This window comes from Choloepus didactylus, chromosome 3 (assembly GCF_015220235.1).
Source record: "Choloepus didactylus isolate mChoDid1 chromosome 3, mChoDid1.pri, whole genome shotgun sequence".
Lineage (NCBI taxonomy): Eukaryota > Metazoa > Chordata > Mammalia > Pilosa > Megalonychidae > Choloepus > Choloepus didactylus.
The window spans coordinates 130,001,486-130,021,066 of NC_051309.1; the positions used below are offsets into that span (position 1 = coordinate 130,001,486).

General features: G+C 35.5%; 1 protein-coding gene across 2 annotated transcripts in view; it reads right to left on the reverse strand.

Moving 5' to 3' along the window:
- SEC24D (SEC24 homolog D, COPII coat complex component) overlaps nucleotides 1-19,581 on the reverse strand; it is a 113,804-nt gene that overhangs the window by 43,907 nt on the left and 50,316 nt on the right. For both annotated transcript variants that reach the window (XM_037830552.1, XM_037830553.1), the window contains exons 9-11: nucleotides 13,325-13,463; nucleotides 10,181-10,296; nucleotides 4,066-4,190 (exon numbers count right to left, since the gene is read on the reverse strand). In XM_037830552.1, the coding sequence (XP_037686480.1) occupies nucleotides 4,066-4,190; nucleotides 10,181-10,296; nucleotides 13,325-13,463 (380 nt within the window). The remainder of the gene's footprint in view (nucleotides 1-4,065; nucleotides 4,191-10,180; nucleotides 10,297-13,324; nucleotides 13,464-19,581) is intronic.

Here is a 19,581-nt window from a genome sequence, read left to right on the forward strand (position 1 = left end):
CTCTCTCTCTCCAAAATAAAAATTCCTAGACACTACTGATGCTCTCACTAATTTTCAACTGTGGATATAAAATAGCGTTCAAAATAGCCACAAGAGAAATATGCCATTTTAACTGAAACTTAGATGACAGTAAAACCTATTTTGCCTAAGGGATAATTTTATTGTCCAGTTTCTGAATTCTGCCCATGGCAGAGTTAGCTGAGGAGAAGAGAAAGGAAAATGGAAATATCTAGATGAAATTATTTGAAGTTCAAATTGCTGATCCCACTGCAGACTTCCCTATTTCTTTGATGTTTCAGCAGAGTATAGGCTGGTGAAGTACTGACTTTAAACTCTGTTGTAGTTCTTCTCTACTCCCTTTACTATTTGAGGGAATTGGTTCTACATTGTGGCCTTGATACATGGGATGGCAGTTTAAATAGATCCTAATAATTCCTTCGAAAAACATTTGGCAAAGGTTTATATTCTGGACTCTGATACAAAGTTTCTAGAAGTGGGAATCCTTATCCTTTCTGAGTAGGCACACACAGACACACACACACACCCAGTATACCAAGCTGTATGATTTTGTGCAACTCACCACTATATTATAGCATCCATGTTTTCCCCTTCCCCTTCCTATTTATCAGAATTTTATTCTCTAAGACCAAGCATAAATTGTTCTTCTGTGAAACCTCCCCTGATGCATCAGCGAGATGTTATTTCCTCTTCTAAATACCTGTAAATCATTCTTGTTTGACTCTTAGCATGTAGTTCCTTTTAGTTAAAATTTCATGAATACTTGACTATAAGCCAATAAAGAACAGGGTCCTAGTCTTATGACCTCTGCTCCCCAAATGACTATTGTGATGATGAAACACTGTCTTCGGGATGGCAAATTAGAAAACAAATTGTAAGCTGATTGTATATATCTCTCTTCTCAACTCTGATTTAGTGACAAAACCTTAGTAGATTAAAATCAGTCAGGATGGGAGTATTTACACCAGAAATCAGAAAATGCTACAAATTGGGGTTATATTTATTTATTTGAGAGCCATTTTAACAGCACATCACTGGGTAAGCTCCCATTTACCAGGAAACTTTTTATTAAATAAGGTGAAAAATGCCCAGAAAATCATGAAGGACTTTTATTCTCCTTTAATAGTTAATCTGTAGTCAACTAAGTCAAAAGGCACAAAAGAAAAACAACAGAAAAGAACCTGGATTGTTACTTCCTTTTGGATTTGGATATTTTCATGCTATGGGAAAGGGGTATCTTGGGATTTATAGAGTTCATTTAAAATATAAATTAACATTTTTAAAAAGCATTTAATCAGAATATCTCACATTATTGCAAAATGTTAGTACTTGTCTCCATGGGAACATACTTTAAAAACAGATTGTTTGAAAAACAAAGAATTGTCCTAAAATTTTCGTCTTCAACAGTGTAACTGTCTCATTAAATCAGATCCAGCAGAAGAAAACTAATTCTCAGCCTCTCTTCATATTAACTTTATACAAGTTGTGTGAAATGACTTAAGGCTTATCATAAGGGACAAATTTTTTGTTCCTCTGCTTTTCAATTATCCCCTTCACTCAACATTTGCCCTATTATTTTAATAGAATGAAGAACTGGAGAATACTGTCTGTTATAGGTTGAATTGTATACCTCCCCCAAAATTCCTAACTCCCAGTTCTGTGAATGTAACCGCATTTGGAAATAGGACTTTTGAAGATCTTGTTAGTTAAGATAAGGCCAAACTAGATTAGGGTGGGTCCTAATCCAATATGACTGGTGCCCATAAATAAAGAGGAAATTTGGACACAGAGAAAGATCACTTGATGACTGAGGTCAAGACTGAAGTCCTAAGATTGTTGAAAACCACCAGAAGCCAAGAGAAAAACATGGAACAGATTCTTCCCTAGAGACATCAGGGGGAGAATGACACTGTTGACACCTTGATTTTGAACTTTTAACATCCAGAACTATGAAACAATCAACTTCTGCTGTTTTCAGCCACTCAGCTTGTGGTACTTTGTTAAAGCAGCCTTAGGAAACTAAGAAACACCATCCAACAGAGTGGCACTGAAGATATTAACTAGATAAGCCAGAATATTCCAAAATCAGGCATTTTGAACATGTTAGCTATAGTGGCATTAAAAACAATCAAAAAACAGTAGCTTGATCTGGACATCAGGTGAGACACTTCAAATCTCTTCTTTCCTGTTCCAGAGAAGTCAGACAGAAAAGTCTGTCAACCTGGGAAGACCAAAGAAATAAATCCAAAGTAAAATACTGAAGAATGGGGACTTCACTTTTCAAAGATTTAGCTAAGAGATGAACATGCCATAGACATGTTCCGCAACTCTTAAGACTGTGCTTTAAAAAGGTTTTTTGACATATTACCTGCTTTAGCTCAAAGAAGGAAATCAAATTAATGGCAATCTTATCATAAAAAATAAAGTTACACAATACAAGCCCCAAAATAAATTTTGGGGGAGAAAAGCCATCAGATTAAAAATAAATAAATAAAGAGGAAAACGGTGTTTGGACTTGAATAAAAACTTCTTGAAAAGTGGGAGGGAATAACCAGCCTTAGCCTTCTACTTTTCTCTTTTCTCTTTTGCAAAAATCACGTATCTGTGTTCTAAAGGAATATAAAAGTTATAATGACATCTAATAAAAGTCTGTGATTTCATAACTCATTAACAGGTTACACGTTTCACATCACCTCTGTGTTGAAAAGAAACAAAGGGTTGGTGAAGTAACTGTCTATGAAAATAAGTTAACTTAATTTGAACCAATTTGAGAGAGAGGAAAAGAGAGAGAAACCATTTCCAGAAGTTAAGAGTATTTTTCTTTCCTCTCTTTGAAGCTCAAAATTCAGACCTGTGAGAGAGTTTTATTATATATGTATATATAAAGAGCATTTAACAGAAAGTCCATTCTTCTCAAATTTCCCTAACAATGAAGGAAGAGAACTATAATCACAAACAATTCCACAGTTTTGGGATGTCTTTCTCATGCCACCATCTCACCATCTTTAACTTGCTCCTGGCTCATTCTTCATTGTAGAATTCAGTTTGAAATTGCCTCAGTGTTTTTTAAACATCCCCACTGCTTTTACAAACCATCATCGAGAATATTATGACTTCAGTTTCAAGATACAAACAAAACTACTCCTGGGAGGTCCAGAGTTCATTTGCCTGAGCTTCACATGTGCCAAGGCAGCAGTGATATGCTGAACGAATACAGAGGAGCAGGCAACCAAAGACTCACGGCATCCCAAGGGCTTAAGACAACCTCCACCCTCAAAAAAAATCCCTCTCCAGATGAGAGATTGCTTATGCTCAGAGAGATAGGGAGCCTACACACGGTAGGCTACAGACAACATTTCCTAGCCTGTTTAATTTTCTTAAACGTGTCTTCCTCTTATGAAGGAAGGCATTCTCCTTGTTCCTGAATCTCCTTGTTCCTGAATCTCCTTACTAGGTTCTCATTCCCCATCCTAAACAACTAGTTTGTATGGTAAGATATTTAAAAAATAGTCATGTTTGCCAAAATATCTTTCCATCTTTCCCTGTATGTACTGCCCTCTACAAAGGCAGGTAAGTGAAGTTATCTTGTGCTGTCAAGTTACATGACATAGAGCAATGAAGCTGCAAAGGAGTTAGAGGATCGTATAAAGAGAAGGAAATTTATCCAAAAGGTACCATTTCTGTCATTAGGTGACAGTTCCATTTTCTGGCACCCCCTACTCCCAAACTCTTCAACACTTTCTAAAGTAGGGAATCAACACTTTAGAAAGTGAATAACAGGCTTCCCAGGTCCATCCCACAACACTGTTGAGATTCTCCTTATACTTTATAATGTATTTTGAATGTTTTTACCACAGCACTATCTTATCAGTTTGTTTACTTGTGATTTATACGGACTCAAAAGAATGGTACTGTTTGATTTATAAATAATTACTAGATGTCCTCAATAGCAAAAGATATCAATGGGTCATACAGCATTTGATTTCTGGCCAAGAAATGAATTTAGCAATATTATTTAAGTTATAAAAAGAATGGTAGTTCCCTTACTTTGGAAGCTTTTCCAGCACAGTCTTCAGTTCTTCACAGATGAGTTTCACAAGACCATTCTTTATATTACTATATGAAACATCAATCATGAAGATAAAGGCTGGTGGGTTAGGTGGCTTATTTTTCTACAAAGAGCAAAAAATTACATAAATATAATTAGAAAGTATATACATTTCATAACCAAATTAAAACACTCACAAGAAACTCTTGGAGGTTATCAGATGTTTCATTTAGAATTTAGACATTAGGTCTGTGGAACTAAATCATTTTCTAGAACAGTCTCTGATGCTATAAAAGTGAAAAAAGCAGCTATTTATTTACCAGAGTATGACCTAGACAGTATTACAATATCTACCAGAGAAGGTTCAGTTTTGCAACACTCCAAAGATTTTATTACTACAACTGCCCAATGGTGAACTACAGTTTTGTGGCTGGCCTTTCTTACGACACTCTGCCTATCAGAAGAAATGTGTCTGGAACACTGACAAATTGTGCCAAGTAAGAGTATTACAATAATTATAGCAAAACTTCATTACTTTGGATGTCATTATTTTCAGACTTGTCTTTTATAAACTCTTCCAATTTTAAAGATGTGAAATTATATAATAAAATGTAGTTACATACTTTTCTAAAATTGTACCATACTATTTAAGACTTACCTAATTTCTTATGTATTTATGGTAATCATGGAATGTTAGACCTTTTCTGTATCTGTTTAAAACAATCATTATAACACAAAGCAGCTGCTGTGAAAATGTTTTGTACTGTTGGTTCCTGTACTGGCTGATATTCAAAAAGCACTCAGGGAGTGAGTCTTCAGTTTGGGTTTTATAAAATATTTAGAAAAGAGAGCCATGGGCAAACAACTTTAATGACTCACACTAGAGAATAAAGAATTAAAACTCATTTAATTTTTAACTTTATGAAAAATGGAAAAATATTTTAAAATAAAATTGTATTAAAATTATTATAATTAGACATTTTGATGATAATGTCTCAAAATTATCTTCTTGATTCATTCTATATCCATTACAAGGCTAGACATGACATTCTTCTAATAAAAGTCCTACATTTGAAGTAAAAAAAATTACAGTACTTAAAAATTGTCAGCCTGAAAACATTATCACTTGGCCACTTTTACCAAAATCAGACCAACAAAGAAATGTGTCCCAGGGACTTTCTTTAGAAATGCTCCTTTTTTACCCCCAATGTTTTACCCCATCCCTACTCCTAACCATCTGGGAGCTTGTCATCTTGTGCCTAATTTCTTCATCCAGCTTGCCTTGTCCCGCTACGCTTATCCAACTCCTATGAACTCTAAGAAAATCTGGTTTTCCATGCCATCCTACTGAAACTGCTCTCTTAAAGGTCACAGACCTCCTAACTGCAAGCTAAACTACAGTGACTTGCAATAAATGCCAGCTCTCACTCTAGATCTCAACTTTAGGCACAGTGGACCACTTTCACTCTCTTCACCTGCAGGGCATGGCAGCATCATTTCCTCCCCCACTTTTCTGAAAGCTGTTTCTGGTTTTCATTTTCTCATCCTTCTCCAAAGGACATGCTTCTCTCCTCTCACCATACTCTCCAGCATGGAACTCGCATTCATTTACTCAGTTTTAACCAGCACTTCTATACAGGCAAGTCATTGCAGCCTCTTTCTGCGCTCCAGGCCAACATTCCAATTAACTATACCGCCACATAAACGTCCTGCCAGCACCTTCGATTCAAATTTTTAGACATTTGGATAACATTTCTGCCATTATCCTGGCCCTTCTACAAGGAATTTACAGAAAACACAATCCTCTAAAATAACCTGAGCTTGAAATCTCTGTTTGTGGAATGTCCATCTCCCTTACCATCCACATCAGTTATTTATGAAGCCCTCTGTGGCTCTTTGAGCTCCAATATCTAAACTGAGACCTTCATTTTGTCTTGCTTGGACTACTACATCAACTTTTAATAACTACCCCCACCTCCAATCTCTCCCCTCTTATTATACAGATTGCTGTCAGAAATAACTGTCCAACTGTCCAAGGTGCAATACAGATCACAATCCTACATCCTCTGAGGACAGGAAGTTTGCTGAATCCCCAGAGTCTAGTACAGAGCATGGCAGAAAAAAAAAGCAATCAATAACTGTTGATTGAATGAATGAATGTGTGGATGAATGGGTGGACAGATAAATTAATGAAAACAACTTCTTCCTTAATCTTTAATTATCCTCTTGGCCTACTGAATTAAGTATAAGCTCTTTAATAGCCTGGTATTCAAGACCCTCCATAATACTACTTAACAAACATGTATAAAACAACTAACAGATCAAAGATGTGATGGTAGACTACGTAGAAAATAAAAAAGACTATGATTCAAAACTATTTCCCAGCTTTACTTCACATTATTCCCCAATACACATTCCCCCAACTAATTAAAGTGCTTGCCATTTTCAAAACATCTCCTATCCAGAAGTCACTGCTTAGTGAGCCTGGGTCAAGAATTTGGCCAGAAAAGTGTTTGGTTTGGCTCAAGAGTTTTCAAAACTATTTGAATTTAAGTGTGTTTGGGGAAAGAAGGAGTATATATTCTCCAACTAATTTAGTCCCCACGCTAAGCCCACAGCATTCATCTACAATGCCTGCCTGGCCCCTGAAGAAATGGGAGTAGGTCAGCGTTGACTCTGTGAAACCTTTCTGCTTACTGAGGTTCCCCCTTCCATTTGCCTGTCAATATTCTCATGGTTCAAACAGCACAAATGTCACTCCCTCTTTGAGGCCTTCCCTGATCTTCCAAATCATAAGTTAAATTTCTGTTTTCTTATGGCACTCTGATTATTCCAGTCTTACAGCATTTGTCATATTTGGCTTTACATCATAATTATAAACGTTTCACATTGGTCCTATAGATGGTAGTAACTTGAAATCAGGTTTATTATTGTGCTAATTTTGGTATCCCTCACAGCACAGAGCCAAGTGCCTTGGAAATGTGAGGCATCCAACAAATGTCAAAATGAATTAAAATAAAGTGGAGAAGTTATCTTTTTATTCAGGAAAAAGGCAGGTTCGGGATCAGATTTTATATTTCAAGTACACTTTATATGCAGATATAGACCATGTACTTACAAATGATAAACTTCCAGTTATATGACTAAGATGAGGTCTTCTTTACCAGGTAACCCCATGGTGATTTTGTAGATACTTGTCTACATACCCACAATGAATACAGTGATAGAGAATAGGGGGTCTGTGGTTATGCAGACATGGTTTTTTTAGTCTGACTCCATCATATCGTAGGTGTACCACCTGAGGCTGGTATTTAAGTTCTCTAAGTCTCAGTTTCCTCAGAGGATGGTGGTACTTACCACATGTGTTCACCATGAGAACTAAATGATGGACTACATGGAAAACACTTAGCACAGAGCTGACACACAGTAAATGTTCAATAAATATTAATTTTATGATCTAAAATTGGTACCAAGTTAAAATAAAATGAATAGGGAAAAATGGGACTGAAATTCTCCTTCTATCTGTGTGGTGTCAAAAAAATACATGTACAAATTAAACTTTAAATTTGAAGATATTTGCAGCATCTTTTACTATGAATCCTACTTCATATAATAAAAGGAAGATTAAGTTTACAAAAACCTCTTAAAAACATACAGTTTTTCTTGGTTCCTTGCCTGCTGAGTGAGATTTTCCATCAACTAGACATCTGGAATATTTCCAGATAAAAAAATTTGAAGATACTAAGACTTCTCTTCCCAGAAATAGATTTGACTTTTTGCCTAAGTTTCTACTAAAAAAGCAAAAAATCAAGATAATGCAGCTTTTTTGGCAGAGAAATGGAAATTCAGAGCCTGGTTAGATTTATACCACAGTTGCAAAGATCAGTGATTAAATTTTCCATTACTAATTATAATGGCTTTATTACATTTAATTAGAACTTCAAATGTTTATGTTCTTCCTAATGATTCTCCTTGAGTCACTAGCAGGAAAGAACAAATAAATTATACATAAGTATTTAGTACTTCAGGACATGCCTTTTTGCCTGAAATAGAACGTTTGTACTAGAAATGTTCTTACATTTTCCAAAATATGTTCAAATTTCACAACATTTTAAACTAATAAAGCATCTAGTTTTCTTTATAACTAGTTCAATGTTATGTAGTGTAAAACAATCATATACATTACTTTTAAAAAGGCAATAAGTTACGTTAAGCAAAAAAAATTTTAATCCAATCAATTGAAAAATCTTCTGGTCAAGAAAAATGTTCTGCATAATCTATACTAAGAACCCAAATATCACTGAAATTTGTTTAAATGACATTTAAAAATCATTACTGGTTATTATTTTACTTCATCATGCTGAAAACTCATAGCAGGCACTCAACGTGTATACTTTGTGCTTGGGGCTTTGCTAAGCACTGCTGGCCAAACAAGAGTTAAAAACCACTTCTGCTGTTGAGGAATTCACATACTGACTGCCTGACTGGCAAATGGTAAGGTGTACCTAGACATCTCTTCGCAGCATTTAAGGAAAAATTAATAATAAAAGCAAGTAAAATGAATGAGAACTAGTCAGCGAAATGACCGTTAGTGAGTTCTCTTTGGGAAGAAGTGTAAGCTTAAGCATATTGCTTAAGTAAAAGGCAAAAAGTAAAACGCAAAAAGTCAAAAGTCAAAGTTTGTTGGTTCCTTAGCAAACATTTATGAGAGAAACCTGTGGATCAGAGGCTGTTTTCTGGGGACCTCACAGTAGCACACATTCATTTTTGGAGAAGTAAGGAAATCAGTGAGAATAGCCCTGTTTCTTCAATTCTACCTATGGTGCAAATTAGCTGAAATCTGATACCCAAGAAGATATAATTTTCAAATCACTGAAGAATTTTAAAGCCCTACGAGTTGCTCATAGTAATGACACTCTCATTATGATGATGGAGAAGGGAAACAGCCAGTCCAGGGGATAGTAAAAAATCTGCACATTCATTCATTCACTCATTCATTCACTTACTTACTAAACATACATTGATCAAATGCCTACCCTTTGCCAAACAGGTAGGGGCCATAAACATGACAGGGACAAGATTCTTGTCCCCAAGGGTATCAGAATCTGTGAAGAGGGAAGACATGGAAGAAGACTTAAATTCCATGGGGATAACTTTTAAAACAGAGACATGGCCCAAATTCTATGAAAAAAAGAGAAGATGTAGTTAAAAAAAAAAAAAAAGAAAAACTACCACGATGACAGAGAAAGTTGCCACATACACATGGAATTTCAGCCAGGTTTAAAGAGTAAGTAGGAATTTGCCAGGTGGAGCATGTACAGATATGATAGGAAGATAGAAGGACATTCTGGCCAAAAAAAACATCTTTTTTATAAAGACATGGAGTTATAAAAGGGGTCAATGTGTTTGGAGTAGGTGGTGAGACTTCTGCACAACTGAAGATACAGCTGAGGTGGTAGTCTGGGGTCTAACAATTAACAGTTTTGTAAGGAAATTTAACTTGTTTGAACCTAATTTTTTATAAAAGAAAGAACAAATAGAGGTTTGTGGGATATAGTGGAGTATCTCATGATTACATTTTAGAACAGAGAAACCAGAAGCATCCCAGGCTGCTGAAATAGCCCAAGGGAGATGCTGAGAGGCTAAACCATTGTGGTAACAACTGAGACGGAGGAGGGAGACACAGAAACATGTCAATAGTCCTACTGGTCATAGTGGTTGAGGTTTTGCTTTGAAAGGGAAAAAAATTCAGGGACTGTTGACAAAAGGATGGAGGCAGAAACTACTACATGGGACTGTTGCTTTAAGAACCCAGAGTGTTGTATCTGATAGGGACAAAAATAAATAATTGTTTTCTATTTATGACAACAATTTTTAGTTTCTAAAACTGACAACTTGGGTCAATGGTTTGGCAGTTTCACCATGTTAATGACCTGGAGGGCTAGATCTGTGTCTTAGCCATTACTACATCCCTATAACCCCACCCAAAACAGTTTGCATGAAGTAGGTATTCAATCAATGTTTGTGAATCAGGAGTCAATTATTTACATATGAAAGTTATTCACTTGAATTTGACATCAATGTAAAAATATTTGAAGTCCTGGGAGTACTTACTCTGCAGTAATCCAAAGTAGCAACATATTCATAAGATCCTAGAGATAGCTCTGGCTTCTCATAGTGGTCCAGTCTTCTCCCAATGTGGTCCAGATGTTGGAAATAGAATGATGGAACTAATGAAAACAATACAGAAGAGGAAATCTTTTGTTTTCATAAACAAAGACAATTTAATAAGTCTTTAAAATTTATTAAGGAAGGAAAGGATTTAGTATGAGAAACAAGTCTTTAAAAAGCTGGAATGCAGTGTATTCTAAATATTCACTATTTAAGAAGTAAGTCTTGGAATGTACCCGGGTTTTCTAAAAAATCTTCTTGACTCTTCTATAGGTTATTGATGATAAAAAAAAAACATTTATGATTTGTATCATCCTAGAGAAACGGGATAAGAGCACTGGTGAGTTTTTAAGTTGTCACAACCCAGATTTAATTGTCCCTATTTAAAGAACTCATAAAAAGAGAGTCCTGATTCTTCTAACTTTGAATTTTCAATATACCTAACAGAAGTATACATCAGTTATTTATACTATTAACTATAGTATCTATTATCCTTTAATTAAGAGATATGTTCAGCCATGGGGAGTCTGTATGTTAATTTTTAAAGTGTGCGCTGCAGACTAGAGAGGATTACTGTATTAGGCAAAGACTACACCAAGATCTCAGCTGAGGAACTTCAATTTGATTCAAACGTCTAAGAAGGTTAGTTCTGGCAAAGACCTGGAAGTCATCCAACAGCACAGGAACACTTATGAGTCACATACTAAACACTTGGACAAATATGGCCTGGTATCTCTGTGAAAGCAAAGTTCTGTCACCTTGAGATTAATAGGACTGGCCATTAAAGCCACTGCCCATGGAAGTATTTAGAATAACCGACAATGCTCCGGTTTTAAGCATTTTTTAAAAAACAACATTTGCATTTATGAAACTACAGAAATAATGCCTTATAAAAAAACAACTGAATATTCTTTATTTTTACTTGTGCAATTAACACATGGATCACAGAAGGACTCTTTTCTTTGGTTGCACTTTAAAAAAATCAGAGACTAGACTTTTTTCCTACTTTCTTATATCTTAGCCAATTCTTTTAAAACAAGTTTTATAAGAGTCAAATGTACATATGGATCTCTGAATTTGAAAAATTCAATGTCTTGAAAAAATTGCAGAAGTGAAAATTGAGAGTTCCAGTTGAGTTAAGTAAGCTAACAAGGACTTCCACTGCTTTTTTGTACCTGTAGATGAGAGAGAGAATGCCGTACTGGCTGTCTTGGGATGTCTGATACAGTAATTTCTACGGAGCATAACCTATGAATTTTTTGCTCTTTTACATTAATTAATTTTATATATTTTAGCATTTAATACTATCTACCATGCTTTATAAACAGAAATTCAAGTCACACCATAAATTATGCATTGCCATATGCCACCTGTTTTCCTGCATGCCCTTTGACCTCATATGCTTCCCACTGGGCAACCTCTGGACAATTTGCAGGGAAATAGAGTAGAATATGCGACCCAGCCTGCTGAATTCTTTCTAACTCCAACAAATCTCTGACTTCTTTAAACCTAAATGAAGAATGCAGGTGTCAACTTTAATCTAAGGGAGCCTGGCTTCCTTGTGGGCACAAATATTTGAGCCTAATGTGAATAAAACTGTCTTGGAAAATGAGCATAGCAGCTTCCTAGCACTGAATACCCACAGGAATGGAATCTACTGCGTGGAGATACAAGCCTTGTCTTGGCAAGAACCTGAGGTGTTTTTTCACACCATGTTGCTCCAAGTGAGGTGAAGCCTTGAGTGAAGACACCAGGAAACTGACCCAGGTGGAGGACTTCATCCAAATGCTCCTGGAGAGGCTGTCTTCTCATGACTCTGACACCCCACCCCAAAACTAAAGCATACAGAAGTGAATTGTTATAGGGTTTCTAAAATCCAGGTACTAAGATTTAATGATAAATGATTTAGCAATATCTAAGGATTTAGTGATATCCAAAGATTTGGTTGCAGATTTCATCCAGGATGAAAGAGTGAGCTCTTCCTTGGAAAGAGAAGTGAGGGTGGAGAGCTAACAAAATCTGGCCTCACTGGTCTATCTAATTTCCACTAAGTAGATGCCGTGCCATGGTCTTTGTGGTAAGGCCAGAAGTCTATGATTCACCTCCACATGTGGCATTTTTAAGAACTGACAAAAGGTATTCATGAGAGAAACTCACAATGCTGGTCTCCAGCACTCCAAGCTGGGCAAAGCCATGGGCTGTGATAATGGAGGGTGAGAAGGGAGGGGCTGTGGGGAAACGAGAAGCACTCACCCATCAGAGGTGCCATGATGCAATTACATAGGCAGGAAATTGTGCCTGAGCTCGACTGTCAATAGGGCAGAAAGAGTCTTATTCATTCTTTAGATCTAATTAACCACAGGGACAAATGTCTATGAACGTACGGAACAGAGAGAAGCATATAGAAAACTCATGCTTTAGTTAGCATCATAAACTGTTCTGGAAAAATTCTGAAACGTAAATGAATATGGGAATGTTCTCAGCCTGAGTATATGTTTTATTTAACACCAAAGACTTAAAAACATAGAAACATTATAAGAGACATTATAGGTGTAATAAAAGTGAGAACTTCTAGCAAATTTGTGGTTTTTGTGGTATGACTTAGTAAATTCATACTGAAATGAAACTGGAAATATAATGAATTTGGAAAAGCCCTTTGTAATAATGCTCTTTCCTCTCTAAACAATCCAGCATTTATATGGGAGAGGAAAAAAAAATCTATATGTGTTAAAGCCCTTAGTTAGAACTAAGCTTTTCCTAAATATCAATGAGCTCATATTCAAGAATAACCCTGAGGAATGATGGAAGAGGAAAGGTATCTCAGGTTTATCCTCTGTATACACAGGGTAAAATGTCACATTTTATGGAAGGGAATTGAGAAATGAATTTTTTTTTCTAATTTTGAATTTTCTTTTATAAGAAACACTGCAGCTTCCATGTGGGGCTCATGGGGATGTGTAAGGCTAAAAGGAGCTTGGATAATCCAAATGGAGCATGTTCTTGTTGAATTCCTTCGAGGAAGGAATGACTATAAAATCAGGTCTGATTTTCCTATTATAAGAAGAGTAATATTTAAGAGCTACTTACCATCATTCACACAGTTGCAAAATCCACACTGATACCTTCTTCCTCCTTCAATGAACTGCATAAATGGGCACATATAGGCTTTGCATCTGTTGCATCTGACAGGTCCATTCTCTCCATGATTCACCAAGTAAAGGGGAGTCTGTAAGAAGCAAGTACAAGTAAGCAACAGGTGGGCATAGGATTTCCAGGTATTTTAGAAGTCCTATGTAATCGATGTAATTTAAAAAGTCTTCTAATGGCATTCATTACGGAACTCTTTACTCTTAATACTCCCCAGGAGAGTAAAACTGCCTTTCTTGATACCACGTGAATTCAAGACAATAAGATGTTGTCCACAATACTCAAACAAAAATTAATTTAAATTTGTATCTCATTTATAAGCATGTATGTGTATATTTATATTTATGTACATGTGTTCATGTTTATTTATGAATACATGTGGAGAGAGAGGAAGAAAGAGAGGGGAAGAAAGATCTATGATGATGATACTGATAATACTTAGGTTAAACATGTTCTGTATATCTTTTACAACATATTTTGCTGAGTTTATTCATAGACCATAAGTAAAGAGGTGAACTGAGTCTGATCTTACAAGCTTTACTTTTCATAGTAGTATGCTGTTCAGATAGTTTCATTTAAGAATACAAAATATTTCTTCAAAAATACAAGTATCTGTTTGAAGAAATATGCCAATAATGGTCACTTATTAGGCAAAGAGGCTGAATCTGCCTTTACTGTTACTCTATCAAAAGACAAAATGTTTCAGAGGACCCTCAACATGCTGGTCATGCTTTGCCAGATATGAAAAAAATACTTCAATTGTTTCATCCCCATAAACATGTGTAGAAACCATTACACACCTTTTACAGTTGAAAGTGAAAAAGCTTCAGCATTAGAAGTCTGCCTTGTTTCTAAACTCTCTAGCTTTCAGAGTAAAACCACCAAGATTCCTGTTGTTTTGATAAATCTCCTTAAAGAAAACATTTTAAGAAAAATATGAGAATTGCAGGATTTGGCACGTCAACTAAGTTTTTCTTTAAAGGAAAAGATGTAAATGAAGTAGCTTAGTTTTTAACGAAGATCTGAAGAGGGGGAGGTAGGTAGCAGTGAGGAAGGGTCATAAGGCCATTTTCTGCCAAAATCTACTTTTTCTCCCTGCCCAGATGTCCAATATGAAAACTAATCCATTCCTGAGGCCCCAGTGCAGGAAAAAACAGGTTCAGGACAATATGCAGAAGAGTCAGAGAAAGGATAAAAAACAAAATACATTTGGAATCACTCCCCTCAGTCTCTGCACAGCCTTCTCTCCTACCTCCAGCCTGAAGGAAGCCAGAGGATGAACTGGATTTTCTTGTTCATGGTCTCTTCTGATCTATAGCAAGGGCATTGTTCTAGTACCTCTGCTGGTAGGGTTGTGGCAAGGATTAAATGAGTACCACGAGAGCACTATGGAGCACAGTGCCTGCACGTAACTGTTGGCCAAAAGTTAACTGCTACCACCACTTTACAGAACGGCCTTTCTTCTCTCAACACCACTCAGTTCAGGTAAGAGTATCTTTAACTGGAGAGTTATAGCTGCATAAGTCTGAGATGGGCTCTCTGCACTTCCTGAAGACATTTATTTATATAAATATTTAAATTAGTCAACTTGTTTGTTACTGTAAAATATTATTGTAAGAATGACCTAGAAGACATGGAATCTACCTTTCAGGAGATTCTGATACAATCTAATGGTTAAAAGTTGAGAGGCAGAGTAGATATTAAATACACACAAACATGCACATATACACATATTGATACATACTGCACTCCTTTGCTTGAAAAGTAAAAAGTGACTAATGTTTGTGCTCTTTAGCTGGTAAGAATAAGAATGATCAGAGGGGCAAGAGGGAAGCAAACAGAAAGATGCAGGTACAAACCAGATTCTGACAATGAATGGAGAATCAGGAAAGTAAGGAGTCCAAGACAGCAAAAATGTAACAATGAAGTAGCTTTTTCTGGTTCCTCAAAAATCCAGTTATCAGTCATGCTTCTGGTTACTGTGCTGTTCTAAGCTTCAGACTTTGAGATCAGGAGATGCTTTTAAGAGTTAAACTAGGGAGAAAGTCTGTAATAAGCATCCACCATAGCCAAGTTTGCTTTTCCCATCCTTTTATTTTCTAAGAGTACAAAGGCTATAATCAATTCCTATGAGACTTCAGAAACAAAATCTGATGCAATTATTTTCTAGACAAACCAGAGGTAATGGAAAGAAATTGAGCTTATTTTTACTGATATGATTTGCTCAAAGGCAGGCCCAGCCTAAAATTACTGTAAAATTAGGTCAACTAACACCTAAGCATTCCAGTCCTGGCAGATTCAAACTTGCAGAAATGAAAATGAATGTCTAGTAATAAAATAGAGCTAAGTAATGACTGTACCTAGCCTATTAAAGACGCTTACATTTTTTCTATTTTCACTCTTTTGGAAACAGGATGATGGATAGGTAAGTAAGGCTTTCAGACAACTAAAGTGACAGTAAAGAATGTTAAAAGCTTTTTAACTGTTTACATTTTATTTTCAGGCCACAGGACATGGGTTTCTAAATTACACTGTCTTGTTTCATCTCTCTCAGGCTATGTTGAAAATCATCAGAAATTTTTTCTTTGCTCTCTCCAGATGTCTGCTTATCTGCTCTACAGTAGTGTACATGAGCTCATAAAGAGCTTATCTCACTTTTCTTCTGAGTATAGCTTTAAAAAAACACACACATATATTACTTTCAAAATTTTTCCCTAAGTGTTTTTTACCCCCTTACCAAGGGCATTATGTCGTAATTACTTCAGAAATATCTTCAGGTTTTATAATTTTGCTTATAAATGTGTTTTGATCTTTTGGCTTCTAGTATGTCCCTACCAGCCCTTTTTTCCCACATACTTCTCTTAAATGGAAAAATGAAGGGATGGAGAGACTGGCTCTAAAACCTCATATGGCTATTCCTGTTTGTGGCCCTGTGTGGCATGACCCGATTTATACAACTTGAAAGTGATGGGAAGCTAAGGAAAGAAAAGGGAGGAGAATGATACTTTAATACTCCATATTTTTGGGTTACCAGGGCCAGGCCAGATACTATATTAGTACTAATTTTAATTAGAATGTTTTATTTGAATAAATGCCTCTCTTTTTTGTGCATGTATAACACCATGGTGGATTCTGGACTACAAGCAAAAATAAAATTCATTGGGAAGTTGGGTTCAGTGCTAATGACCAGTGATTAAAAAGCAAAACAAAACAAAAAACTTTTCATTGTTTTTCATGTAAAGGAAGTTTATAACAAGATTTACCAATCAATACTTCCTTAATACTACTAGTAAAATCTTTTTAAAAATTTCTTATTTGAATATATTATCAGTTTTCCAAATATTCTTGCTATCCCCTCAGGTAACTTTAACATCTGTACAGTAGGCACTGAGCACACACACTATGTACCATTGTAAGGCTTACAGTCTAGTGTGGTAGAAAGATATTAAACAAACAAGCATACACAGATACAATTAAAAGAACAGAATGTAGACAGAATACTTGGAATAATACCATTACTGTTTTTAGGCTAAAAAGAATGTTAAACTATTCATAGATTTTAACTCCAAAACAAAAATAGATGCTTAAAGAAAATGAAACGTGAGATAGAGAAAGTCAACAAGAAGAATTTTCATCAAGTTTGCAGCCTAATATTTGGAATCTATATTACTAATAAATATCTGAATACACAAGTCTATATATAGATTCTCTGTTTTAGAAAAGTCATGAATAACAGAATGCAACCAAATATTAACAGCAGATTTTGTCAAATTTGGAAAGCTTAAGAAAATATGAAGGTGTATATATAGCATAAAACCAGTAGGTGGCACTGCACTACTAAAAATTGAAAAGACTATATATAATTCGTTATTAATAATCTGGGGTAATAAAACATCCAAAATAATTAGGTTACAATTGTCTTATGTAACTCTAATGACATTTACTTAGCTTAGGTCAGCTATTATCACAAAATTAAGAAACTTTTCATAATGGCTAAGCTATATTCTGGGTGAAACAAAATGCTATGGAACAACATGAAATATAAATATAAGGCTATTTTAAGCATAAATTCTATAGAAATTACAGAATTTGTCAAACTGATTGAAGATAACCAACAAAAACCTATTTGAAAAGTTTTAATCCTTTACCAACTTTTCCTTGACTACACGTAAGAAAACAGAAGCACTGCTGCAATAGCAGCTGCCACAAAGCAGAGTAGGCAGGCTAAAGATGGCCTGGGAAGCAACGGCTTTATGTAGCTAGTTCTCTCACTGCACTGTCCACATCTTCCTCTCCACATTAGCATGCAAGGTGCAAATTAACAAAGCAAAAGACAGCAACACCTGCACTGTGGTACTCGGCAGTTCACAGTGATGACCAAAATGATTTTCTAAAGCAATTATCTACCTTCCTGTTGGAACGTCGTCATAAGCAATGATGTTGATAAAGGAAGGGGTCAGAGAGAGTAGCCAAATCCCAGATTTCAGGAACACCCTGAACTAGGAATGTTGCTTCTGCCTATATCCAGGATATTGCTGGTTGAAAACCATCCCCATCTCCCTTCTACCCTAGCATTTGCCCCACAATCACTTTCCTTATTTTTCAGCAGTATAGTTCATATAAATGCTAAACTCACTCTTTAATCACCTGCTTTTCCCCTCTCCTAACACCTATTTACTAATTTTGAAGAAACATATTTTCTATTTTCAATGTGTACTCCTCTTCTCCTTTTCTTCTCCTTTTATTTCCTTCATTAGAAGTCTCCAACAAAATAGGCAAGATCCTGGGAATAAAGAGTTGTCACCCTTTTACCAATATTATTCTTTACTAAGTGCCTGAAGGAAGTACCCCACCTAAGCAGTTATTGGTTATGGAAGAGACACTTTGCTCTATTTGATTCCTAAAAAGATCTGAGGATTTAAAATAAGAAGATCTGCCAAAATGCGACACCTTGATAGAGAAAGGATCATATTCAACATCAGATCATCTTCCTCAGTAAATCACTGTAAATATATACCTCTAACAACAAAGACTTCATATTTCAACATGATTTGGCACACAGCTACTTCTTGAGATTGGAGTACTTCTTAATTTTTGGATCTATCTCAAGAGGAGGTCAGCTGGTAGTATGGATTAATTGGTGGATATAAGTAGCAGCATAGAAATGGTATGTGAAAAAATAATCCAGAACCTGTGATGAACAACTACCCTTTAAAAATGCTAAACATTCAGACTATTAGGCATGCTGGAAGACAAGAAGAGTCAGATTCCCAGAGGATTATGCCCAGAAGCTAAAATGAAAAGAGAGCCGGTATCAACTGCAGTCTTTAAAGAAATTTCCATATGAAAGAGAAATGAGAAGCAGCTTGTATTGTTTTCTATTTTCAGCTTTTCCATATATGACATTCAGTCACCCTACATGGACAAAAAGATACGGGTCAGTAAACTACTTAGGGTACACTCATTTTTTAAAAAAAAACAGAAGTTCTATTTTGTTTGACTATTATTTTTAAATTACAAGTATGGCATGAATAGAATATTTTCTGCATGTTTTCTAAAAATCATGTTATAAATTAGAATAAGCAAACTCATAGAGTCAGAATCTAGAATACAGGTTACTAGGGGATGGGGTGGGGATAGGGAATGGGAAGTTAAGGCTTAAAATATACAGGGTTCCTATTTGGAAAGCAATTAACAGCACTGAAATATATATCTGAATATGATTAAAAGGGGAAAATAATAGATTGTTTATATGGTAACAGAATAAAAATTTTTTAAAAATCCAGGGAACTACACTACACAGTGAGCCCTAAGTTAAACAATGGACCTTAATTAATAGTACAATTATAAAAATGTGCTATCATCAATTGTAACAAATATGATTAAATGTTCCACACCTTGTAATGCATCTTCTAAAAAGATAAGAGCTTGACAATGGGGCATGCAATATGTTGTATTAATTCTAAGAATATATTTATATTTTTCAAGAGTGTTTTCAAGTTGGCTCTTCCTAACCTAAAACTTTACATTTTTATATTTCCAGAATATTATACTCTTGCTAGCTTGAGTGCTAGTGGCACATAAGAGATTATCTCCAATTTTTTGCCTCTATTAATGGGTCTATTTATTCTTGTTATAACTAGAGCTTATATTGAACTTGAATATCCCTTGAGTTGGAAGTTAGTCTTTTTTGTTTT